The sequence below is a fragment of the Nothoprocta perdicaria genome, unplaced genomic scaffold (assembly GCF_003342845.1).
Source record: "Nothoprocta perdicaria isolate Ctin4 unplaced genomic scaffold, notPer1 scaffold_0, whole genome shotgun sequence".
Lineage (NCBI taxonomy): Eukaryota > Metazoa > Chordata > Aves > Tinamiformes > Tinamidae > Nothoprocta > Nothoprocta perdicaria.
Window position 1 is genome coordinate 9,831,253 of NW_020454092.1, and position 26,390 is coordinate 9,857,642.

At 46.3% G+C, this 26,390-nt stretch overlaps 1 protein-coding gene across 1 annotated transcript in view; it reads left to right on the forward strand.

Moving 5' to 3' along the window:
* Positions 1-9,647: 9,647 nt before the first annotated feature.
* The window catches only part of PDIA5 (protein disulfide isomerase family A member 5), a gene marked incomplete at its 5' end in the record, with an annotated part of 94,581 nt that continues 77,838 nt past the window's right edge, over positions 9,648-26,390 (forward strand). Inside the window, 3 exons of the mRNA XM_026045726.1 lie at positions 9,648-9,677; positions 20,445-20,571; positions 23,764-23,851. Coding sequence (XP_025901511.1) covers positions 9,648-9,677; positions 20,445-20,571; positions 23,764-23,851 — 245 coding nt within the window. The remainder of the gene's footprint in view (positions 9,678-20,444; positions 20,572-23,763; positions 23,852-26,390) is intronic.

Genomic DNA, 26,390 nt, shown 5'->3' on the forward strand with positions numbered 1-26,390 from the left:
AATTGATTAGTAGAACACAGGTTCTTTGAGAATTCTTTGAGAATTCATTTAGACAAATTAACTGAATCCAGCACTGCTCCCCTGCCCTTTGGAGCAGCACAAACAAGCCATGCAAACACCTGCAGTCCTTTTACTTCTAAGGGATCTTATGCAGCGCCTAGGAATTTTGCAACAAGGAGTTAAAAATGAGGATTCTGGTTATCCTTATTTCAGCATAGCATCCAGAGCCCCTTTCTTGGGACCTTGCACCTTTCTGCCTGCGCCCAGGACGCTCTCAGACACGGGCCCTGTGCTGCTCTCAGGGCTCGGGAGCGCTTCACACCAGCAACATTTGTCACTGTCAGCCTGCATTTCCCAGGTCGTGTTTGCTGCACCGGCTTGTACTTTCAGTGCTACCATTTGCTGCCTGCCATTGACAAGCGCCTTCAGCAGGTGCTCTGTTTTTCTGCTTTATAACTGGCAGAGGGAAGAAAAGCCCCCGTTGTGGCTATGTTCCGTCTGTGGTGCACATGGGGAAACAAGCTTGAGGCTCCCTGTCAGCCTCAGCTAAACCTCTTCCCATTGCTTCTTGCTAGTTCAGCCGGACAAAGCCTTATTAGTGTCTTAGTGCTGCCCTGGTCTTATATTTCACAGACTCCACTGTCTGCACAGATCTACTTTCGGGGCTGTTTTATCACTGTGCTATCCTTCCTCTTGTTTTTATATATATTGCTTTTCTTTTTTTTCTTTTCCTGGACTGCTGCCAAGAAACAACTTGTTTAAAAAATAAACCAAACACAGATCCTGGCTCATGTCACCCTAATAACCTCAATCCCTGGTTTTGTCTCTGGGGTCTACAGCTCATGACATCAAAATGCTTCGTAAAATGAACTCGGTTTGATGGCTCCTGGGTTTTGCTACAACCCCCATGAAATAAACTAACTTCCCACTTACTGCAATTGTCTTCAGATCCATCCTGCAAGCTATTCTGGAGGCTCTCTATAAGGTCCTGTAGATCCTGTGGAAATAAGAATGCACTAAGTCCTGTCACATCTTTCGCCAGTTCTCAAAGCACCTTTCTAGCAAGGAGCACCTTTCTGCCCCCCACCATTTTACAGGGCCCTAACCCTTTTTTAGACCCCCTTGCTACAGTGTTCCTGAGCACCTGCTTAGCTGACCTCTACTTGCTTCCTCCAAAACTGTTTCTTTTTATATAAACAAGCATTAGATAGAGCCCTTAATATTTGATCTTACAGCATTTTCGCACAATCTTCTTTCCCATTCAGTGCACAGGGTAGGTAGTACTCAGCATCTGCATTTTGATTTAGCTTCTGTTCAATATAACCCCCATGCCCCCTCACTCTGCTGCTCAAACTTGGCTTTGATGGAAGCTGTGCCCTCTCTCACGTCGTGTTTTCCATGTTGCTCTTCACTGAAGAGCCTGAGTGCTTCAAGCCCACTGATAAATTTCTCTTTGCAATACACAATAAGGCCAAAAAGGATGTTATTCCACTTCAGAGAGAGGGACTGAAATTACAGGAATATTCGTCTGAGTTCCACATTCTGAGTGTGCAGTCTGAGCGACTGAAAGGCTGTATACTGAAGTGCAGCTGGTTGCACAGAGTGAAAATACTCGCTGCGCTGCTCCTCTCGGATGCAGTTTCTTTTACAAAGTGCTCAGCATTTCTGCAGTTCTAATTGGGATACCAAACTGGGTGTCTAGAAAAGGAGAAATGAACATTTTGGGATAATAAGGGAGAAGTTTCTTTTAAGCACTTTAGGGAAGAAGGAAACCAGATCTTTAGGGCTCTAACCAGTGCTCTCTGTCCCTCCCACCTGGCTGCTGCTCTCTCCCTGGCCTTCCTCCCTCCAGCAGCCAGGAGCTCGGAGCAGCTCCTGCCGTCCCCCAGTCCAGCCCAGCCTGGCAGCAGCTTGAGCCTGGCTTGGTGGCAGGGCTGGGCTGGCCAGGAGGGTGGCTCGGGTGGCCTGGGCCACTGCGAGTTGCAGTGCAGGAGCTGCCACAGGTCATAACGCTGAGAATCCCGGCACACACATGCAAACTTGCTTGGGTTTGTTTGCTTAATCTGAATTTAATGTGAGCAAATTGCACAAATCTCACAAGTTCTGGAAGGGGCACGACTCCGTGGCAAAGGCTGGATGCCTGCTCCAAAGCAGGAGGGAACTGGAGCTTTTCAAAGAGGAGGTAGTCAGGATTTTTTGAGGCTCCCTGGACACTAAGCCTAATGCTTGGAGATGGTTGAATAATTCTGGAAGACATTTCCCAGAATAAGTAAATTTGAAGCAGGTACCCAGAATAGAAAATTGCTGCTCATGTAGTTTATTTTAGTGAAGGGAAGCGTGTCTAAAAAAATTAGGTTCTATTGGGTACCTTTTAGTACCTGGTGTGGTTATTGGTTCTACTTACAACATGGTACCTGTACAAACTACTAGAAAGTCCTCTGCTTCTAAAGATGCTTCTATTTTATGAAAATAGAATTCTATATTCATAAAAAATGAATATTTTTATTCTTGTATAGCTGATGGACACAAGATCAGGAGCAATGAGAAAATCATTGCTGGAGGAAGTCGGAGTCATCATTATTTATGATATTTATCTTATTTGTGCTTAAAGCTGTTTGTGCTTAACAGAGCTGTTTCTCAGCTCTGTGAAGCAGCCCCCGAGAAACACCGTGACAGACAGTCTCTGGCACAAAGACTTGACAGTCTGAGCAGCAAGGGACAGGACAGGGCAAATACCACCCACACAGGCAGGCAAAGGGAAGCCAGCAAGGCCGTATTCACCTCGGACTTTCTTTGGAGGGGTGGGGTGGATATCTCATGTAAGACGTCAGCTGAGTGAAAAGGAATTGAGAAGTGGCTGTTACAGGGAATGGTGGCAAGGAGGTGTTTAGGACAAAGAAAAAGTGAATATAAGTGAAGCAGAAGTGAAAATCATGTGTAGGAGTGAGAGAACTGGAGGAGGCAGCAAATGAGGGTGGAGCAAAAATGCTGCAGTCCAAAATCCAGACCAATACCTGCATGTGCAGGGATCCTGGCCTTGGCTACATCCAGCTGGACTCTCTGGCCAGCTCTGCTGCTCAGCATTCTCCGAAGGCCGCAGAGACATACATGGAAGACAGACATCCCTATCCTTCCCAGAACCCAGAGCTGAATCGCAGGAGGACAGAAACAAAACTTCACCTTCTGAAACCACCTGTCTGATAAGGCTTTTCCAGAAGGCAGGTATTAGGACACTGGTGATAATGAAGAGAGAAGAAGGAATTCTCCTGGCTGGCAGAGTTCCCTGTGAATGTCATTACGATATGGCAAGGATTTCTTTTATTACCCTGTTAGGGTACCTAGAGGTATGCAGAGCTATGGCTAAGTATCTTAATAAATCAGTTGTACTTTCGAAATATAATCTGAAAGAACAGGCAAATCCCACCATGATCCCCCATAGCAGGAAGGCCCAGTCTTATCGTAGACACCACAAGAGATTTTTCCGGTTGAGACTGTAAATCTCAGTGTTTTACAAATGCAGCTGAGGAACCTCCCATCACCAAGTGCATGCATGTGACAAGAGAGAAACTGAGAAAAAATACTTGCTAATGACCTGACTCATTAGCAATTGCAAGAGCCTGTTGCCTCTCCCTGCACAACCCATGTGAGGGATATTTCACTGCAGTTTCTTTCTTGATGTTCCCTGTTGATGCTTTAGTGGTATCCACTCTCACATCCCTCTGCCTCCCTTCCCTCGTCACTCCATCCTTTCCCCTTTTGGGTTTCTTCCTTTTGACTTCACTGTTTTTTCTTTCTGCCTCCTTTGTTTACTGTTGTTTCTCAACTCTTTCCCTTGTTCCGTTGCTGCCTTTCCTGCCTGACAGCTGGGGCTCGAACTAAAGCTGCTGAAGTCAATCCATTACCTTCAAAGGGGTTTGGATCAAGACCTTATTCCCTCTCGCTCCCTGTTTCTTCCACAATCTCTTTTCCTGTGCCGCAGTCTTTGTGGTGTTTCCTTACTGAAAGATGAGTTATTACAATATGCAGGAGGGAAAGGGGCTTAGAGAGAGAAAATTCTAAGAACCTGGTAAATTCCTCACTGAATTGCTAAATTACTATTACTACAGAACTTCAGAAAGCCACGGGATTTGAGCATAAGGTTTTTTTTAATACCAGCTTTACCGTGAAGCAGCTTTTTTCATATGGTTAAGAGTAGCGGCCCTTGCAAAGAGAGAAGAAAATCCCTCTCACTGAAGTCTGTATTGTTGCATGCAGCACCTAGTGACTGCTTAGTCATATGCTTAATTGTGGGTGCTCATTTTGAGCTCAGACAGTCCTTTAATCACACAAATTAACACTAGGAAAAATGAAAAAGGGAAGAAAATATCAAACATATAGACTCGGTAATTATGTGATTTCATATAATCAAAGAAACCTCCACAAAATATCTCCCTAATTTAATATATGCCATGTATCTGTGTGCACATATGTGTTCATACTCATGTATAAAAAGGCATTTTTCTGTCTTTATTCAGAAGTGAAACACTACTGAATGTGTATACATTGCATATAGTGGATATATTTTCATAGGCTAGGTATATGAAAAATATTTTAGTAGGACATTATCTGCAGCAAACATATGCTGATGGTTGACTACAAACACATTTTTGATGTAATATGGAGTCAAATGCTCAGCTACTGTAGATGGATGTAGCTGAGCTGATGGATGAGACTGAGGCTAGCAGAGCAAACACCTTTTACACCAACCAATATTTTGGTAATATCCTTATATACCTATCTTTATATTTAGTCCTTCATATGGATGAATATTTTGTGTGCCCAGACCATAATCACTGTATTCACAGGAGGAGCTCCATTTACTTCTCTGCTGCAAACTGTGAGCCCGAGGTACTTCTGAGCAGCGCGGCAGACCTGGTCTTGTATGTGAACTTGTGTATTGAAGGCAAACATTTCACCACCAGAAAAGAGACCTATATTGCTCTAAAGTAGCCAGCTGGCCCCTGTGACTAGAGCATGTGGGTGCCACCACCATCCAGGGGGTTATTCAAGCCCCACAATGGACCTATTTCTGTTTTACAGGTAGAGATGTCACCCCTCCAGTAAGTCATACAACACACAAACCCACATGCAGGAATCCTATGTTTGAGCTGTGCATGGACTAAGACTCGAATCTCAGCCTCCTTAATCTCCTCAGTGCTCAACCCCTCTGTGATGATGCATTAAAGGTAAAACAGCCTGAAAATATTTATAAAGATTCTGCAAATCTCTAGGAAACTGTCTTGAGTGCAGCCCTTTGGAAGCTCGCAGCGGTGCTGCAGTCCCCGCACAACAGCCACATTCCAGCGGTTGTTTTAGTCTTGTTTAAACCTCTCTCTCGGCAGGTAACTGAAAGACATAAATTATCCACTGCCTGCCAGCAAGGTGCCCATAACTATAGAAGGTTTTTATGTTACTCAGGAACACATTATACCCGGCTTTGGATATTCAGTGAAAGAAACTACAGTGTTTTTAGCAGTAGGGCCACTTAAATGTAAGGGGACAGGCAGACCTCAGCAAGCAATAAAAACGGTAATGGAAAATTTCTAGGAGGAAATATTTGGAACTGACTCTTGCAGTACCTACCATTTTTTCCCTCATATATATAAAGAGTAACTGTCTACCTATAGCCCAAAAGTACTTGGATTCTAGACTAAAGAAAACAACAACAATAAAGTACAAAAGTAAGATTCCCATGAAAGTGCACAGCATGTGTGTATTTCTTCTTTGTGTTGTGCATGGTCTGTACAAAAAGTTCACAGTCCCTCAAGACCTCAGAAACGTAACGGGGTGTAATGCAGAAAATGGAAGCACTGAGTTATATGGCCACATACAGCCAGATAACCCTACAGCTCATTAACGGGAAGCATTTGGTTGAAGCTCTGCCTTGATTTGCCTTCCTGCCATTCCTGCTGACTGCAGCGAGCACATCAGGTGAAAAGCACAGACTGCAGTCCTCTGAGAGTCAGGATATATTTGTGCTGTTAGCAAAATCAGGTAAAAAAGTCTTATGCAAAACTGTAATGCTAGGATGTTTGACTGAAGGAACAACCCTACATGTAACAGCTGCGCTTTTCCATCTCTGATTTTGGCGTGCTACTGCTCTGCCATGGAATTTGTTAGCTCACACGCATGGATGTGCTCAGCAGGTGCTGAGGAGGCTGGAGGAGAGGAAGGCTGACGGGGGCCCTCGCCTCGGACAGACCTCGCTTGCAGAGCGGCCGTGTACAGCTGTGCCTCTTCTCCAAGCCCACTCCCATGCGAGGGCCTGCAGGGGCTGGTCCTGTCTCTTCTCATCATGCACGGAAGAGCTGCTGGAAAGGTCAGCAGGAGCCAACGGCTACGATACCATCAATCTGATGATGACAACCAGCTCGTATGTCTCTTTCCAGCTCATGCAATCAGTGCCACGACGCAGATGTCACAAAGCTTAGCTCGGAAGAGCTAAGCCCACACATCAAAACCAGCTGGCAGAAGCTGAACTGAAGGAAGAAAGAGACAGTGCTCAAAGAAAGGACAGCTTTCCAAATTTGAAGACAGTGAAGGAATCTTGCTTTCATTTTGGGCACATGCTATGCAGTTTGGAGGTCCCAGTACTGACTGCATGGCCCTTGGATCCAGTTTGATTTGCAGGGTGTTTGTATCTTTTCCTAGCTGCTGTGCTGTCATTTCTGCAGTGAAGGGACTTGTTCTACCATTTGACAAGAGGTTATTAGAAACTTGTTCAGGTTAAAAAAAGAACAAAGGGAAAAGCCTTGTAAATAAAGCAGCAACACACACGAAAAAGTGGCGGTGTCATTCCTTACAGATATACTTACTGTCCTTCCAGTTGTGGGTTTTATTCATGGTAAATAGGTGTTTTGATTTAGACAGACAAGTAAGGATTAGCAATCCCGACACAAACTCTGGAAATAATCCTGATCTGAATCTGTCTGGCTTTACAGTCTTGGGCAAATCCTGTAATCTCTCTACCACTGTTTTCTGATCTATAATCTGGGGGCAGTAATTCTCTCTTGCCTCACAGTGGTGAATCAATAAATGCTTTCATGGTGATCTGAGATGCCAAATACAAATATTAGGTATTTGTATAATGGAGAGGCAGGGAGCATATGATAATAATGTCAAGTAGAGATGAAGTAAAACTTAGGATGCTGGCAAGTGGCACACTCAGAAACCACTGTAATGAGTTTATTAGCAATGCACGACTGGATTGATTAAGTAGTTGCTACTGCATAAAGCCCTGTCCAGAGCTGATACTTGATATATTATTTTGACCTGAAACAGATGCTCAATGATCTTGTCTTTTAAATTTTGGCAATGCATGTCATGTCAATACAAATTATTGGCCAAACTGAAAGAAAAAAGCTGCAGTTATTACATGGATACCCTTTTCCTATTGTTTTGTATGTAAGAGTGGCAGTTTCATAAGCTGGATTTTTTGGTATAATTCTTTCTGAAACACAGTTTGAAATAACTTGTCTTTCTTTTCTCTTTCTTCCTTTTTCTCTTTCTTCCTGAGAACATTTCCCCTTGCCATTAGGATAAAAATGTATTTCTGTCAGAAAACAACCATGTCCCAGCATTTTATCCTCTCCTACCACAATGGCAGCACATCCTGCAGCACGATGACACAGTGCAGAAAACCTACCACATTGAGATGACTTTTGTATTGTTTAACAGCAGAGACTGTGATACAGAGCGTCAGAAGATGTAACAATTTTCCACACAAAAGAGTCGCAGGAGGATTCAAACAGTCTTTCAGGGCTGGATATCCTGCTGAGACTAGAGAATGAGGCAGGATAGCTGCATGGAGAAGCCTTTCAGCTCAAGCTAGGGATGTGATGTGAACAGCATCTGGAAGGGGTTACCTATTCCTCATGGCTTATTTGGAATGGGCTTCAAGTGGGGACCTGAGCCCATTGCTGGTCTGCCGAGTATTGCAGCTTGGAGAGCTGGCACCAGTGATGGCAGTGACCAGCACAGACCCCCCTCTCAGTACTCCCAGTACGTTTTTAGGGCACAAAATGGGAGTGCAGATAGAGATCCATAGTATATGCCTTCCAGGTGCAGATACTTGGGGGAAAAGGCTGATTAGTTTGGGGTCTTTCCATTGCTGTGTGAAAAGATTCCTACTGTTCCCTTTCCTTTAAGTCTCTCTCCAGCCGTGCTTCCTAAACTCAGTCTAACGGCTCCAAGGCTGTGCCCGTTGTGTAGATTCACTGGCATTTTATGGAGAAGCTAAGTATTACTAACCCCATTTTAAGGCTGGATAACTGAGGCCTTCTGCAAACAGCAAGTGAGGCATAGAATTGTGAAATGATTTGCTGAAGGTTATCCAGCTGTGACAGGAAAGGGTGCATTGCTCCTGCCACAAGAAAAAGATGCCACAAAAGTGTAAACGCTAATAGGAATAACTTTCCCTACGTGTGTTTCTGCTTTGCCAAATTACAGCTCTGCCAGGGGACTTGTTAATGTCAGTGATATTCAGTTTTCATGATGACTGCTTGAAGTGATCAGTCAGCTGTGCGGATCTACAAATTGCTCCCTTGAAGCCAACCTCTTAGTCGGATGCTCTGGCGACAGTGAGCCGTAAGGATCAGACTCTAAAGGATGCCTTTGGTTTTCCTTGACGTTGCAGAGCCAAGGAGGAATTCTGCATGGTTGCTGGGCCGGAGGTGAGGAGTCCTCCTGCCTGGGAAGCCAGTGGCAACGTGACCGACCCACTCACACACCGAGGTCACTAGTGAGACGTGGATGCTCAGCAGAGCCATGAGCAGTCCAGCCTGGGACACAGGCTTGGTTCCTCATGTGGATACAGCCGTTCGGATAGGGAGATCGTGGTGAATGTCACACGCACGGCATTGTGGTGAACACCACACACAGGGTGTTGTGGTGAACGTCACACACACAGCGTTGTGTTGAATGCCACACATGGTGTTGTGGTGAACGTCACACCCGTGCCGTGGTGAATTTCACACATGGTGTTGTGGTGAACATCACACATATGGTGTTGGGGTGAAGCTCACACACCGGCTGTTGTGGTGAACACCCCACACATACTGCTGTGGTGAATGTCACACACAGGGTGTTGTGGTGAACATGGCACGTGTGGTGTCGGGGTGAAGCTCACACATACAGAGTTGTGGTGAACACCCCACACATGCTGCAGTGGTGAATGTCACAGACAAGGTGTTATGGTGAACACGGCACGTGTGGTGTTGGGGTGAAGCTCACGCACAGGGTGTTGTGGTGAACACCCCACACATGCTGCAGTGGTGCAGGTCGCACATGGGGTGTTCATGTGCTCTCACCCGGGTGTCCTCACGCGGGGGCCCCCAGCCCGGGGCTCCCAGCCGGCTCCCCCCAGCTCTCCGCCCCGTCGCTTCCCCGCTCCCTCCCTGCGCGCCCGAGGCCGCCGCGGCCCGGGCGGTTGCGCAGCCCCCTCCCCGCCCCGCGGCCGCGCGGGCCGCACTACAAGTCCCGGCGTGCAGCGGGGCGGGCCGGCGGGCGGCGCAGCGCGCGTGCGCGGCCAGACGTGGCAGCGGCGGCGGCAGCCCGCAGCGATGGCTGTGGCGGGGCAGGGCGCGGGGGCTGCGCGGCGCCGCCGCGGGCGCCTCCCGCTGCTGCTGCTCGCCGTGGCGGTGAGTGACGGGACGGGACGGAGCGGGACGGGACGGGACGGGACGGGACGGGGGGCGCCGCCACCTGCGCGGCGGGGGCGGGTTCCGTCCCCCCAGCGCGCGGCGCCCACGGAGTTGCGCGAAAGTTGGGGGCGCCCCGAGGCGCCCCGTCCCGCTCGTCTGCCCCCTTCCCCGTGTCCCGCCTCGTCCCCCCGCTCCGCGGCAGCTCCGCGGCAGCTCCGCAGCAGCTCCGCGGCGCCGCCGCCCCGGTGCCGCCGTCCGCGGGGAAGCGAGGCAGCTTTCCTGCTCCCCCCCCTTCCTTTTCCTTTTTTTCCCTTAAAATAAGGGGCAGTGGAGGCAGGGGGGCGAGCGCGGGGCTGCCGCTCCGGGGCACGTCGGGGCTCGGGGCGGTTTCGCCCGGCTCCAGCGCTCCCGAGCCGCGCGCCCGGCGCTCCAGCGGCACCGGCTGCCCTCCCGGTTAATAATTAACGGCGGGGCCGCGTTGGGAGCCCGCAGCGCCCCCCGGGCCGCCCCGCGGGCTGCGGGACGCGGGTCGGGACAGACCCCAGAGCGCCCGCGGGGCTGGGGCCGCTCCTGCGCCTCCCTTTGGAGGTGTGAGATCCCCTCCAGGGATTTTTCTTTGCGGATTAGAAGACTTTATCCAGATAAAATAAATCTTTTTTTTTTTTTTTTTTTTTCACGTGCATCTCTTATTCCTAACCATTTTCCTTGCCCTTCTTTGAACCTTCTGTGTCGCAGACCTGCCCTCTATGAGATGAGCAGAGTGAACCTGCCATTGGAAGAGAAATTATGATGCCGTTATGATTTATCCACATTATTCTCTCTTCCCCTTCTTTAATTTGCCCCAGTGTTTTATTTGCTCTGTGATGCTGCATGCTGAGCAGATGTCTTCATTGAGCTGTTGATTCAGCTAATTCTTTCCCCTTTGCCGTGTACAAGTAGTTTAAATGATTTCTTCCAATTTGCATTATCTTGCACTTGAAGGTGTGATTTTTCATCTTGAAATATGTAACTCGCTGTACTTCAGGATTTAAAAAAAAAAAATAGCCTGCAGCTGTGACACTGCAAAGCCTCCTTTTAGATTTTTCTTAGTCAATGTTTGCAAAGCTAGTGAGGCTGTTAAACCAGGGCATATTCAGTATGTGTAGTTAAAGCGAAGATAATACATGCTTTTTGGTAGAACAGGGGCTAATGAGAATGCTGTCTCTCCTCCCTGCCCTTTCTTGCTCCGTCTCTCCAGGAGAGGCTAATATACCAGATTCTTCAGGTGCCCAAATACGATTATTTCTCTGGAAGTGCTGTGATGCACTTAGGATATCAGATATTTATGCTGAGAGCTTCTGAAAAATTAGGCTCCTTTTTAAAGTAGGAACTCGGAAAGAGAGTTGGCTTCTGAGAATTGAAAGCCTTATCTGTGCGAGGCGTTTGTGAAAGGAAAACTGCAGAGCTGGGTGGATAAAGGGCTGCAGGATCCTGTGCGGCGCGGTGAATGTGGGGCAGCGTGGGGAAGGCGCAGGAGCGATCCCGCTGCTCCTGGGGAGATGCAAGGGCAGTTTAACCACAACTTCCCCTTTGTGGTCTGACTTCAGAGATGCTTCCCTTCCTTGGAGGAGCGAAGGGTTGGCTCAGTCTCGTGCCTGAAGGACCTCATGCGCTGTTGCGGGCATCGTGAGGGAATTTCACGACCATCAAGGGGGATTTTTCCATTTCCTGCAAAGCAGGAGGTATTGTCCTGCCTCTGGCAGAGGCCGGCCACGCATCCCGGATACGTTTGCTTTGCACAAACATTGGCGGAGCGCTCTCGCAGAACGACGTGGCAAGGAGCAGTTAGTCATCTGAGCATTGGCTTAAGGGCAGAAAATGAGTCAAGAGGGTTTGGTGACCTTACGGATTTCAGGAAGTCCTCAGGCTGTCCTCACAGGAGCACCAGGCTGCTCAAATGCCTCCTGACCCAGGTGATGTTGGAAGCTGAGGTCTTTCTAAAGCCCTCTGGGGTGCTGTCTCTGTGGTGTCAGGGCTGGGGTTCAAGTTTGGGAGCGTCTCTTCCCTTCCAGGAGCTGCTTTAGGCACCTTGACCTTAGGGACCAGCTTTGTCACGCAGGTCTGTGCCTTAGAGGATGACCTTGTGGATTTGTGGCTTGCAACTCTCCTTGACTTCAGAGAGGCTCAAATCCTGCCTCAAGCATGAGAGCGTGTGGGCAGAAGTGATGTTTCTCCCCAGGGATGTGTTCCCATGTCGTGGGCAGGGGGTTGTAGAAGATAATGGTTCTGCTGCTCGCTCACCATGGGCCGTTTCTTTTGCTTTTCCTTAGTGGATTTTCCTCATCAATAAAATGGGGGTAACAACACTAGCAGTTCATTGCAGGGGTGCTTGGAGGTTTGTGAATGGAAAAATTCAGTGTAATGTGCAGGCAGAATCACAAACTACCATTGCCTTACATTTCTTGATGTGGGATGGATCGTTTCAGAAGTAAGTTATGGTTTACCTTGATCTGGCGCTGTTTCAGTCTCATGAATGGGAGAGGAATGTGACAGCCAAGCAAGCCTTTAAATTTCAGTACTTTACTAGCTGGGAGTAGCTGGTAATGTTCCTGGAGGGTGCAGTGATTTACAGCTCTTGCAGAAGAAAGATAACGGAGGTAATTCTGCTTGTGGCTGCCTTGGTGTTGTCCCTTCCATCTGAGAGTTTATAGTGGTGTAGTGTATTTGCTGGGTGACTGGGAACGGGCTCCTTCACACACTGTGAGCTTGTGCGGTGGGATAAGGGAGCTCCGGAGTGGCGAATAGCCCTGCTGCACATCCCTTTGGCCGCTGGCAGATCCGTTCCTCTCTCTGTGAATGTTACTCCAGCTGTTTAATTTAAGCTTCTTCTCCTTACTCACCTGGCAGAAAAATGGTCAAGATTAATTTTGTTAATATTTGTGCCATGCACTGAAAATCACAAGTGCAATATAAGACAAAGTATTTTTCAGGTGCCATTTTTCACCTTCTCTTCTTTATAAGGCACATTAATAGTGGGTTTGTTGTCTTTTTATAGCCTCTCCTACCTGCTTCTTCAAAACCTGGGTTTTAGCTAGGGATGAGATGATATATGCCAGTCTCACCCCCGGAGTTTCTGAGGTTTCCCGACCAAATATGTTGGGAAGTGATATCTGAAACGTATATTAAACAGGCTGTTACACTGTGTTGCACCCGTAGCCTGGTTTAAAGAGGAATTGAGCTACACATTCCTAATGAAAAATTCTTTGTCAGTGTTAGTAATTGACTGTATTACAGTTAGCTGTTAATTAATAAATAGTTGTGTGGGTTTTCCTTCACTACACACTTTAAAACCAATGATAAACCATATAATTAATTTGCTACACAGAGCTTTGTAACAACCTTTAATACAAGCTATTATGCCTGTGGCTTGTATTCCTTTTCAAACCCAGTGTTTAAGAACAATATGAACAGTAGAGCCCAGTCAAGTCTTGACGTCGTCATGGTATTTTTGCTGTCTTCTATATTTGGAAAGTGAACATTGCAAGTACCCTATTAAGTTGAATGCCTTATTTGTAGCATTCTTCAGTAAGTTTAAAGAATACCAAGACACTGTCAGGCTTTTAATTTGCCTGCCTTCTTGAACAAAAGAAGATATGACACTTGCCGGTTTCAGTTATGATCCACCACAAGGAAGTGTCAGCAGTTCTTGGGACTTTCTATTTGTTTAATGGCTAGCGGTGTAAATTAATTGATCTGAATTATGTGGTGAATGGGAGCGTGTTCCTCCGGGCAGATCATGGGAACTGAGCAAAAACAAAGAGATGTGTCCAAGGGGAGTGTCTGCAGTCGCAGATCCGGATCCTGGGCAGGAACGTGGAGCGCGTGTGGTTTAAGTTGATGCTGTCTGTCCGTAATGCAGCTCTTCACCTTCTGGAGCCCCATTGGATGCTCCTGGTTGTCCCATGCGGCTGTAGGCCCCGCAGTTGCCTCTGCCTGGAGCTTGCAGATGGCTCCGAGTTGGCTGCCGGTCGTGTGGGTTGTGCTTTATGGACAGGAAGAGATTGAGATCTCGTTATGGTCCCAGTGGGACCAGGAGGGCTGCTTCACTTGATGCAGAAGCTTGGCAGCCAAGTGTCACCTCTTCCCTTCCTCTATCCCCGTTCCCAAATTGAAGCCTTAGCGGGTTTTCCTGAAGGACCAGCACCTGGAAGTCCTAGGTAACAGAGATAACCCCGTCTCCGCTCATCTGAGTTGATTAAAATGTTTCTAGAGCTATTTGGGATATTAATCATGAACGAAAGCAAGGGACTGTCCTACTTATCTCTATCCATCTTGGAAGACACTTGTTACAAATGGCTCAGTGATCAAAGCAGCACAATCCTGCATGTAAATAGCAACAGAGGGAGGGCTGCTGAGTGCAAAGCAAGCAATTACTGCACAAGGTCAAGAGTGGCTGGTGTGATGAACAAGGAAGATAAAACATCTGCAATCAAGCTCTGGGCCTTGTAAACAAAGGGGCTTTGGATTTGAGCGCCTTGTATTTTTTATGTTGGAGCAAGTTGCGTGGAAGGGGAACGACAGCTTCGTTTTGCTGTTGTCCTTACCTGGAGATACCTTAGACATGGTATTTTTGGCAAGCCCAAGCTGCGTGTGCCCCAGGGGCCTGGCTGCGGGCCTGTGGGCTCCCAAAACAGGTCGCTGCGGTGCAGATGTTCCTCCAAACCCACCTTCTGCACGTAAGCACAGACCCTAATGCAAGGACTATGCAGGAAAGGTGACATCCAGTCTGTTCTTGGAATTGCTCGTCTGTTTGGGGTTCCTTTCTGCAGATGCTTTCTTCTGAATGGTGTGGTCCAGAATCTGAATTGTTCCTCTCCTAAATAAATTAATTATGAAATTATATTAAAAATTATTTTTAAAAAAGGTCTGCAGTCTCCATTACTGCTCTGAATTTTGAGGCAGATTTGATATTCAGATAAATTCCCATCAAGTGCCCTGACCATTTCAGGCACAGACCATTTCATACATACAAGGTCACTCATTGATCATATTTACAGTGGATTGCACATTGCTGTCCCAAATTCAGAACAGCGTCCATGGATGCCAGAGCTAAGGCAGAGGTTCAAATCGATATGTTACTGTAAAATGGGCTTTTAAAATTGTGGTAGGGGTAGGTTGTGTTCCTTCCCAGGCGTAATTGTGCTGGAATCAACGTGGTTTGCAACAGTTTGGGCTGTTCCCGACGAATGGTTTGCAAGTTGTCTGGCTAATTATCCATTCAAGTGTTAGTGTGCACATAAAAATTGTATGTTGATGTATGAATTCAGGCACTCCGAGGCTCGTATCTGTTTATATTTTTTCAGTGCATAATTTGTGTCCAAGGAAATACATATTTCATGTTCTTGAGCTAGAAACAGGAGTCTGTGTTGTTACCAGATTAGGATGTTTTTCTGTCTAGTGCACAAAGCTACTCCTCTGGTAGTTCCTTTCTTTTTAACTTTTACTGTGTTTTTCATGTTTTTGATAAAATTTCTCATCCAGATACTCTGCTTATCTTTAGCAAAAGATGGTGCTGTCCTGGTGCTTTTGTGGAGAATAACTCTTCAACTCAACTAGGAATTGTGTGGGAACTCCAATTAAGATTTATCACACTCAAATTGAATCATAAATGAAATATATGAAAAGATATTTCTGTGCCTGCTTGAAAAATGGCCCTGTTTTTCTCCCGCTGTAGAGTCTTCCTCTTGATTGAGAAGAGTAAAAACCTAAGAAAGGAGGTCTTCTCTCTCAGATCCTTGATGAAAAGTTTCCATAAGTTTAGGGGAAGCTTGGCCTGGGGATAAGCACATTTTACACAAGTGTCACTCCTGGAAGTGTAATTAGCAGTTATTTGTCTGTATTCTCTTTTTCTGAAAACTGAATTGTCTTGGGTGCCAGTTCTGCCCTGGCTGGGGCTGTGAGTGCTTTGCTGCTCTTGCACCTTCCTGCCGTTGTGTAAGGAATTGCTGGTGATTGGGGAAGAAAGGATAACAAAACCCTTTCGGCTGATCGAATTCTTCTGCCTAGCTTGCAACATTGCACTCTTAAAAATATGCAGTGATTTGAAGAGCAGAGACAGAGCTAGAGCACACGTGGTTTTGTACCTTGTGTTCAAATAGTAAATCTCAGCAGTTTTGAGTTGACTGTCTGGAAGGTTTTAGTTCACCCTGGTTTTATATGAGTCTTTTGATGCATCTTAGCTCCAACACTGCAGCTATGTGACTAATGTGTGACCTACACAATACAGTTTGTGAAAATAAATTCAGATGGAGGTTTTGAGCTGGGGAAAATCCCCAGGCTACAAGTGCTACTGAATTTGCGTTTCATGGCCCTAACTATAGCTTTTCCTGAGGGTTCCACCAAAGCTGCCTGATTTTGAGGGCATTGGGGAACTGTTGTGGTTACAGTTCCTGGATCCAGCTGTGGGTGAGGAGGACCCATCCCACGAGGTAGTGGGCAAAGACAGCCTGAAATGAGAGACCTTCCTCCAGTTTTATTGCAATTTCTTTTCAGCTTGGCTGTCACAGGGGACACCAGGCGCAGCTGCTCTGTGTGGTGTGCTTATACACTCCCTACTTTGAAGGGTGCCAAGGCAGGCAGCTCTTGAGGAAATAGTCCTTCAGGTGGAGTATTGAGAGTTTTTTCTCGACTTTTCAGTGATTACTATGAAGAGATTTTAAAGCTTCAGGATTCTGAAGTGGCAAGAGAGTTTGGCTTGTGTCTTATTTATAAAATCCCCTATGTGTGGATATAGCACTTCCTGATGCAAATAGAGAGAGACTTCCTGCCCAGGAGAGACTGTCTCTTTTCCTGACTTCTTTAATGATTTCCTCTCCTCCTGTGTCCTGGGTTTAAACAAAATGCCGTGTGCTTGACAGGGTGCAGCTTTGTGGTGAGCTCTTCTGCAGAGACTTGTGCAGAGCGTGTGGGCTACGTGTCCCCGTGAATCATAGAATCATAGAATCATAGAATGCCGAAGGTTGGAAGGGACCTCAGAGGTCATCGAGTCCAACCCCCCTGCTCACGCAGGGTCACCTAGAGCACGTGGCACAGGGCCGCATCCAAGCGGGTTTTAAAGATCTCCAAAGAAGGAGACTCCACAACCTCTCTGGGCAGCCTGTTCCAGTGCTTTGTCACCCTCACAGTGAAGAAATGCTTCCTTAAGTTCCTGTGGAACTTCCGATGCTTCAGTTTGAAGCCATTTCCTCTAGTCCTATCGCTGTCCACCACTGAAAAGAGGCCGCCCCCCTCCTCCTCACTGCCTCCCTTGAGGTATTTATACACGCTGATCAGGTCCCCCCTCAGCCTCCTCTTCTCCAGGCTGAACAGGCCCAGCTCTCTCAGCCTTTGTTCATATGGTAGATGTTCCAGGCCCCTGATCATCCTGGTAGCCCTGCGCTGGACTCTCTCCAGCAGCTCCACATCCCTCTTGTACTGGGGAGCCCAGAACTGCACACAGTACTCCAGATGTGGCCTCACCAGGGCTGAGTAGAGGGGGATGATCACTTCCCTCGACCTGCTGGAGACGCTTTTCTTAATGCACCCCAGGATCCCGTTGGCCTTCTTGGCCACCAGGGCACACTGCTGCCTCATGGTCAACTTGTCGTCCACCATGACACCCAGGTCCCTCTCTGTGGGGATGCTCTCCAGCAGGTCCACTCCTAATCTGTACTGGTGTCCAGGGTTATTCCTCCCCAAGTGCAGGACCTTGCACTTGCCCTTGTTGAACCTCATGAGGTTTCTCGCCGCCTAGTCCTCCAGTCTGTCCAGGTCYCTCTGGATGGCAGCACAGCCCTCAGGGTTCTCCTCAGGGAATCAAACCGCGACACAGGCCAGCGGGCCTGTTTTCTGTGCCAGGGGTGCGTGACTCCCTTTGGGGGATCTCGCTTCCCAGCTCCCCTTAATGTCATGCTCTTGCCGCCCTTTGAGGTGCCATCCTGGTGGCGCTCGGCCCTGGCTCTGCACTAGGACGTGTCCTCCATGGCCGGGCCTGGCACCTTCTGTGTGTGACCACCTGCCGCTGGTGGCCTTCGATGGAGCTGGTGGTGAAGGAGCATGTTCTCAAGGCAGCTTTGAGGGAAAGCTGCCTCATTCTTGGGTAGAGTCTTTAATTCCATCAGGTGAAATCTGAAAAGCATGAACCAAGCTAATCCTCCCAAGTTTACAAACGCTGTTTCTGTCCAACTCGATGCCTTCAGCTTGGACCTTTAGCTGCTACAACCAGGAGAGACTGCAGCTAACAGTTCATCTTAATTAGCGGGTGCTCCCGGGAGCACCGTGCTTGTCCTGGTGCCTGCTGGAAACTTTGGCACCGTGGGAGGTGCAGCAGGAGCCCTGCGGGAGCGAATGGCGGGAGCGACGACCGCGGGGACGGTGGGGAGTCGCAGCGGGTACCTGTGCTCCCAGCGGCTTCTCCCTCCAAGCCGCTGGTTCCGCGGGTGCTGGGAGCCTCCCGCTAGCAGCAGCGCGGCCGAGGCAGTAGTTAAAGTTGTCGTCGTTTCCAGAATCCAGTTTTTTCAAAGGTTTATAGCTCTGCCGTTATAAGAAGAAAAAAGCTGAAATTGGCCAAACAGCCTTTCCATCTGGAAAAGACGTGGAATATGTGTGCTTGGGAAATGTGTACAGATGTTTTGAACAAAGTCCCTGGTACCATTTGGTGTTACTTCAGAAGTGGCCTTTGTAGCCTTTTTAGTTCAATTCTTTCTTCTCAGCAATGAGTTCATAGACTGCAATAACCCTTATTTGATTCCAGTTTGCTAAGCCAAAGGGGAGGAATAAGAAACAGTTCAGCTCCTTGCCTTTGTGTTCCTCCTCAGTTTCAGCCAAGTTCAGCTTTAGCCTTCTGTGAGTTAAGGCATAAAGCTCGAAGTCTTGATGCGAAGTTAGAATTTTTTCTTCTTCACCTAGATTAAAAATATCTATATAAATTCTGGATTAAAGAGATCTCATAAAGTCCATGTTGAATTAATCCCTGCTGCAAAACCTCTGATTGCCGTGAGTTTTGAGCATGAGTTTGCGTGCGTGTGTCACCTCTCTTAGCACAACTATATTTGTCTCCTTTGATTGGCACCACCATGTATTTATCTCGAGAAGTGTCCGTGTGACGCACACGCAGCAGCCGGGAGATGAAGGTTGAGCTCTGGACATCTGCCTTTGAAAGAATGAGCGTCTGTCAGTGGCGTTGAAGCATCCAACACGTTTATACTGAAGCAGTGACTGACTTGCAAGTGCTGTGGGGATTTTTTTCCTCTCAGCAGTTAGACCATTTCATCAACGGGACTCACGTGTTGGGAGTCTTATGTGCACTGTGGGATAACTTGTTCACGCTAAGCCTGCTCAGCCTGTTGTGCTTTTGTGTTTTACATTATGGTAATACCGACTATAACTTCAAATTCTCAAGCGCGTCCCGAGACACGTTGGAGCACTGCAGCCATTTCAACGTAGCTTCTTCACCGTTCCTCGTGCATTCCAGAATTCCCCAATCCAGCGTGTTTCATAGGAGGCAGCTTGGGTTTCTGAGCTTCAGCAATGTGGTGTCTGCAAATAGCTGAATTTGCAATGAAATAGTGTGCCTAGGGCTGAGCATTCAGCCTTTCATTGGCACAGTGCCTTGCTGGGAGTGCTGCAATCTGTGGTGCATGACATGCAAGAAGAACCTGCTCTTCCTTTTCTCACATCCACTCTGGACACAGACTTTACTCCCTGCTTGGAATGAGCTGTGCTAAAAATTAGTACTGTCATTAAGGAAATGTTGAAGCTCGTGTGCGTTAGAAAAACGAACTAAAGCTTTTAGCCAAGCAATTAGGTATTAAAGCTTTAGTATAAGGTGAATGTAAACTAGATAATTTCTGTAGGTAAGCTTCCTATAATCATTCCGCTCCATAATGATTCCATGAACTTATTACGGTGCAGAAAAGAGGCAGCATAGCTTGATGGATAGGAATATTATTATTAAAGACTATTACAGTATAAATGGGTAGTGAAGTTTCCAGCTGAGGTTTTGGCCATATTTTGCTAGAAATTTCACTTTCTGGTAGAGTAAAAGATGAACTCTATTCTGAAGAGATCATAATCTAAATAGAGCAAAAGGTGCAACAAACCACATAGGTTTTTTTGTATAGATGCAGAACTGAGGTGCAGGGAGATTAAATGACTTGTCTGTGAAAACAGTGGAAATGTGGCCAGGGAAGCCAGAGCTGGTGCCTGTGGTTGTTGGTGCCTTCGTGTGGGCACCAGACTGGTCACAAACTCTGTTTTCATTTCTTTCATTTGCTTGATGTCATTTTGATCTTGTTCACCAAGCAGAAGACCTCTCGAGCCATGGAAGCTGGGTGGAGATCAGGTTTGCAAAGCTCTCCAAGGTCTAGGGGCAGGGGTGCTTTCCAAGTGGCAATTTGCTGCTTCTGTTGTGACAGTATTACATTTATGCAGGTGTGTTTATCTGATTGAGAAAAGGCTTGTAAAGCAGCTAACTTCTTAAACAAAAACACATTTCTTGATGTTCATCTCATCTTGCCACTTAAGGATGTTTTCTGGGAGCGATATTTCTCTAGTTTCAATAAATCATATTTGTCTTTTCTTGGCTTTTGCTGATCAAATCAATACAATAATTGATTTAAGGAAGTGCGTCTCAAGCCTGTCAAGAAGGCAAAGGCAATTTCAAAAGTGTTTGAGCAGTTTGTCTTTGCTTTTTGTTTCTCCATGTGGGTGCCGTTACTAAAGATTTCTGGTTTCTTGTGCCTCTAGGTGTTCTTGCCGCCGCTCCTGTCCTCGCTGAAGGTGTCCCCGCTCATAGAGAAAATAAGTGACCACAAGGATTTCAAGAAGCTTCTCAGGACGCGGAATAACGTACTAGTGCTGTATTCCAAATCTGGTAAGTTCTCTTTTTTTCTAAACGTTGCAACTCTTTTGGCCCAGCAGGTTGCGTGGATTTGTGAACATCCCTGCATCAGTTCAGGTACTGGGTACGTATTTGAAGACTTCTCCTGTGTTTGCAATCTGTCTCATGTTATCTTACCTGACTGTACACTATAGAATATGGGCTCAGATTCCTGGGGCTTTCAATTTGAAGACTCTTAATTTGCTCTGCTAATTTCACTGTCACCTTGGAGAAAATGTACTCTATTCTGTTTTTATCTCCAAAACATGTCTGCTTGTGGCAGCAGCGTGCCTGAGCTGTGTGCTTGCCGCAGTACTTTGCAAGCTTCGGTCTCCTGGTGGCACTGAAAGGCTTAATGAAAGTTATAGTACAAGAATGAAACCATCTTTACTTTGGCATCTTTGTGGGTCCCGTGGTTGTCTTTCAACTTTAATTTAGCAAAATATAAAAAGTCAGCCTCTTGTGAGATGGGCCATTTCTCCCTCTTGCACCTCATGCCACCTGTCCCCTTATATTTTCTTTATCTCCCCTCTCATTCAGGCTGTTCTTCCTAGTTGTTCATCTTTGCTGATCTCTTCTTCCTTTTGCTCTGTCATTTGTTCCTTTCTCTACTTTGTACCTCATGTGTCTTCCTGTCCTGCTGCACCTTTTTTTTTTTTTTTTCCCCCCCCCCCTTTCCTCCCAATCCTCCTCTTTATTTGTGGAGAATAATATGTGGCACCATGTGAAATAAAGGACCAATCTTTAAGCTCTATGTGCAAGTGGAGAATGCTGTTGCAGATAGGGAATTCACTAAATGGAAGAAAGAAAAATTCATAGCTAAGTTGCCTTTTAAAGTATTGGTTAGATGTATAGACCTTGATTTTTGTTGTTGTTTCCTTTTCTTTCCTGCAGAGCAATCAATGCAAGATAATATTTTATTTGGGGGTTGTGTTCTCCCTTTTTAGCTTGTGCTATGGTTGTATCTCAGACACAGTGACACCTGCAGAATTGCTGTGCAGCAAATGGTAGCAGTATATTATGACCCAGTATTTCCCCAAATATCAGATAGGAATATTTTCACACAACAGCATGGAGATACAGGTATAATTAACTTTGTTTTCTAGAGACATGTTCATTTGGAAATGACTAAAATGAGAGTGTGTGACTTAAATCTTGTTAAAATATTTAGATTCAGTTATAATGGGAAAATTTGAGTCGCAGAAATCAGCCAAATGGTTTTGTAGTAGCAAGTTCAAAGTGGAAGTCATAAAAGAGTTTCTAAAACTTTTTTGATTTTGAAAGGAGCACTTTAGATAAAAAAGCATCTGTACTATTCAGCTTCTTAAAGGGAAAAATTTCCTTTTATGCTTAACGTTTTTAGTGGTAGTTCCTTTCATTTTTAGTAGCACAACCAGAACGTTTTGGCTCTGACACTCATCAAATAAATGTTGCCCTATGGGCATCCTTCAAAAGCCATGTTGTGGAGATGGTTTTTCCCCTGTTTTTATTATTTAATTGGTTGGTTTTAGCAGCCTAAAGCCTTATGTACAGAACTGACTGTGTGATTAATGTTTCCTTCTAGAGTAGTGATCTTTGCACAGTTAGAAAGCTCTTGCCTAACTACTGCCCTGTAAGAAAGAAGGGAGAGGGGAAAAAGTTGAAAAGAGGCACAGCTCTAATTATAGATCCACATCACTCTGCTGTGATGAGATGTCCAACATCTACATATAACTGATCTGATCATATAGCAGCTGATCTGTTCATGTTGCTGGGAAGAGGTCTTTGCTTTTCAACGAGGGCACAACTAGATCAGTGTTCCTACCTCATGCAGAAGATTTGTTGATCCAGGAGATGTCCTCGCTTGCAGGAAATGTTTTCCATTCCACCAGTTGGATATCCTGCCAGGGTTGCTCAACTAGCGAGTCTTAAAGAGAGTCTGGGCCCAAACACTTGTGTTAATTAGGCATCTTTATTTAAAGGATGTTTGTCAAGCTGTTCTGCTGTAATTGCATAGGAAACGTTCCCACACACATCTACATGGCCGTGTTGGAGAAGAGGTGGCCGTTGCAGGGAGCAGCGCTGGGTGGGAGAGTTTCCTGACAGCTAATGTGCGGGGGCTGGAGTCGCTGCTGGCATCAGGCCCAAGCGAGGACTGTTGAAGACTGAAAAATAGTATTTCAGGCTCAGGAGACTGAGGTATGAATTGCAGAGACTTGGAGATTATTTAAGGGGAACTATCGCTACATGCCTATGTTATTTTTCTACTCTGACCACAAGCATTCACTTTCTCCCCCATTGGAGACAAGCTGCTGGACTTTATGGATTTGCTGTAATCCAGTATAGCCATTTCTATCTTCATATATTTTTATCAGTTGTGGACTAGCAAGGGTATTCAAGTGTATCTGGAGAAGATTTTAAATTTCTATTTTCTGTTTATTGAGATGGGAAATAGTTTCTATTATATTTTGGGAAGCAATCCCTACTTTTTCTCCTGAGATCTCCTGCCTTTTCCTCTTCTTTTTTCTTTTTTTTCCCCTCTCTGTTTATTCTGTTTATTTTTAACGCCATTATATAATAGTATTTTGGAATATAAATGGTTTTCAAAGTCTGTGCAGGTGATGTGGCCCTGTAAAGAAGTAAAATCTCTAACTGGATATTTATATATTATTGGAAGGACCCTTTCTGGGTGCTGTTGACTAACAGTTTAGCATTCCTCACAGCTGTTGGTTTGGGTATCTCCCAGTGATATTATGAGCATAACAGTGTCCTGTTATGTGTGTATTATAGGGATGGAGCTGAGGCTGGCAGAGACACTAAAAGACTTGCCTTTAAGCAGAGGAAGGTCCTAAATGAAGTGCTGCCATTAGCAGACAGTGGTTCAAACCAGTTAATGCCCTGACATGGGAATGTCAGTGATGGATGGAAGGTGGTTTGTGGGAGAGGGCAGTGCAGCCACGGGGATATAGGGCGGGATGTCTGCTTGAAGATGGGACCATCAGTTATTGGTGAGGGGGAGGAGAAGGGGAAAGAGCCACAAAACCTCAGTTCTAGCTGATGTTGTTTCCAGGTTAGGGATGGTTTCCCTCATTTCTTATACTGATTTCTTTAAACTTCAGAAAAATGTTCCTCTTGAGCCTCAAAACAAGGTAATGCAACTGCTGTGTTGTTCTGCTTGGGGTAATGGTGCTGCTATTGGTTTTCCAGCTGCTGCTGCGGATAGCTCACTCAGGTTACTGTCCAGTGTGGCCCAGGAGGTGAAGGGACGAGGCACCATCAGCTGGATAGACTGTGGGTATGTGACACGCTGTTTTTTGGTCTTGTGGGGGGGATTTTTTGTTTATTTTTTTCCTTCCTTTTTTTCTCTTTCCTCTGTTGGATTTTATTGCTGACTTCACTTTTTCTGGTAGCCATGTAACTTGCTGCCTAGAAATGAACCCACATCACCCTGTGCAGTTTCTTCGTAACTTTATGAAACTTTTGTGTCTCCAACCCTTCTGCCTCAGGCCATTGGTGGAGGATGGTTTCTTCCCCATGGCTGCTGCCGTTTCTTCTCTGACAGCGTGTTCTTGTGCCAGAAGCTGGAGACCCCAACAAGCACCTGCTTTCGCGGGGACCCCATAGCACAGAGACTGTGACTGTTCTGGCTCTCCCACAAGCAGGGAAGAGGAGGAATCCCCCATGTGGCACCTTGACTGGAGGGCAGTGTGGTTCTGCTCTAGCTCCAAATGTCACCTGACCGATAGGATTATTGGTTTTGGGTGTCCCCGCACTGGTGTTTCTCAGTAAAATGTGCTTTCTTTTAAAGAGCTTCTTCTGTGCTGGTAGGTTTGTCACGGTGGCTTATTTGTTTTTTTGCTGTGAAGGTAGGGAGGCAGGAAGACGTGTTTCTGAAAGTGTTTGCAAATTTGGGGAGGAATGAGCAAGTATGTGCTGTCCTACCCGATTGCAGGATGGCCTGCTGTGGAACATGGGTCTCAGATCCGAATCTTCTCTGAAAAGCATGTAGCTCTCTTAAATGTATCCTCTCAAAACTACCTCCATCTGTCAGAAAGCGGCGACCCAGAATAAGTTGCTGGTACATCCAAAGGGATGTGCTCGTGTTGTTAGTTAACCTGTCCTGTTTCCCTCCTGCCCCCAGGCAGAGAGCTGTCCCGTGGAGCCCTGTGCTTCTGCCTTCTGCTGGGCTAGTCCAACAGCGGGGACACTTTCAGGCCTGCTCAGGTGATGGGGACAGTTCTCCAAGTCATCAGCTGGCCAAGAGTGGGACTGCTCCTCTGAGGTCACTGAAGCCTCTACCAGTACCCACCCACTGAGAAGTCAGCAAATAAATTGCATTTTTCCTGAGGAAACAAACACAATGTGGAAATACGTCATACACCTGAAATCCAGTCTCCTTATCTAACCAAAGCATCAAATTTGGGGTTGTCATTAAGTGTAGAATATAAGTAAGAATAGAAATCTTTGGCCAGCATCTTGACTCGTGTCTGTAGTCAGTCTCCTTGACTCTGGAATGGTCACTTGACCTTTTTTATCTCTTATTTTCCCTTCTTTTTAGGCTCCTTCTGTGTTGTGGAGTCCTTGCATGTGCACCCACTTCAATTCCCAGGATGGTTGAGGCTGTTTGTTTAGCTCTTCAAAATGCTGCTATAATACAATGAAGAAATAACCATCTCTGATATCTATATTTAGCTCTGGCTTGGGAAGAGAATATTCAGCATTTAGATCCAGTACTGCTTCTATTTAAAATACCAGGGAGTTTTGGCGCTTAATTCAGCAGATCAGTCTCCAAGTTTGTGAGTGGTGGGGATGGGAGGGGATATTTTCCTTCGCTTTAGTTACTCAGATTCTAATACTTTTCTGCATTTTCCTTATTGCCAAGTGTTGCAACTAGAACAGAAGTGTTATAGTTACTTGCAAGAAATCTGTTTTGAAGTCTTTTCCAGGAAGTACTTCAATACATTTCACAGGAAGCTTGTCATCCGTAGTGCCTTTTGTTAAGCTTCCCATCCACAGCAAAAGGTGAGTTATTCCCAGAGAAGTGGAGCTGCCAGGTTAAGGTCATTCTGTAAGAGGTGTCAGGCCTGGAATAGAGAGCAGGTTCCTCAAATCTGCTCCCATTCCAGTACTTTCAAAACCTGTTTGCTGAATGACCTCTAAACATGGCAGTAAATGTAACTTGCTTTTGGAAAGGTTGAACAGTGCTGCTTCTTAGATCACTTGTTTGGGAAGAACCTGAAGAAAAAGAATAGATGCTCTGTCCAACTAAACAAATAGCTATTTTTGAGAGGTCTCCCTTCTGCTAAGCCCTCCTGCAGAAGGAAGTTCCAAGAAGGATTTTTGAACCCTTTGGGTTCAAAAGTTTAAAAAGTGGATTTTTTTTCTTATTTTCTCTACAGGTGACTGTGCCATCCTAGCAATAGGACGGAGGCAGCAGCGGCGCCGTCTGTCACTGGTCACCAGGGGCTGTTTGTGGCTGCTCTGAGTCCTGAGCTGCTCGAGCTGTTCTGCTCGTGCAAGTGAAGCCTATTTGCAAGTCTTCGTGCCTTAACAAACAGCACACAGATGCAGGGATATTTACAGCACAGGCTCAATTTGTTTTACAAATATTGACAAGAAATGGCTTGTTTGGCAGCAATATGTAGCAGGGAATTTTGGCTTTGCTCTTCACACCCTGCTGGAGCGGGCTGCTTTGCCTTCAGCTCCGAGCGTTGGCAAGGTTGGCGTCCATGCGGAGCTGCGGCTTGTGTCTCTGCTTCCCTGTGGCGATGACAGCAGTCTTTCTCTTTTCTTTAATGGCTGGGCTTTTTGTTCCTTTTTTAATTCCCTTTTTT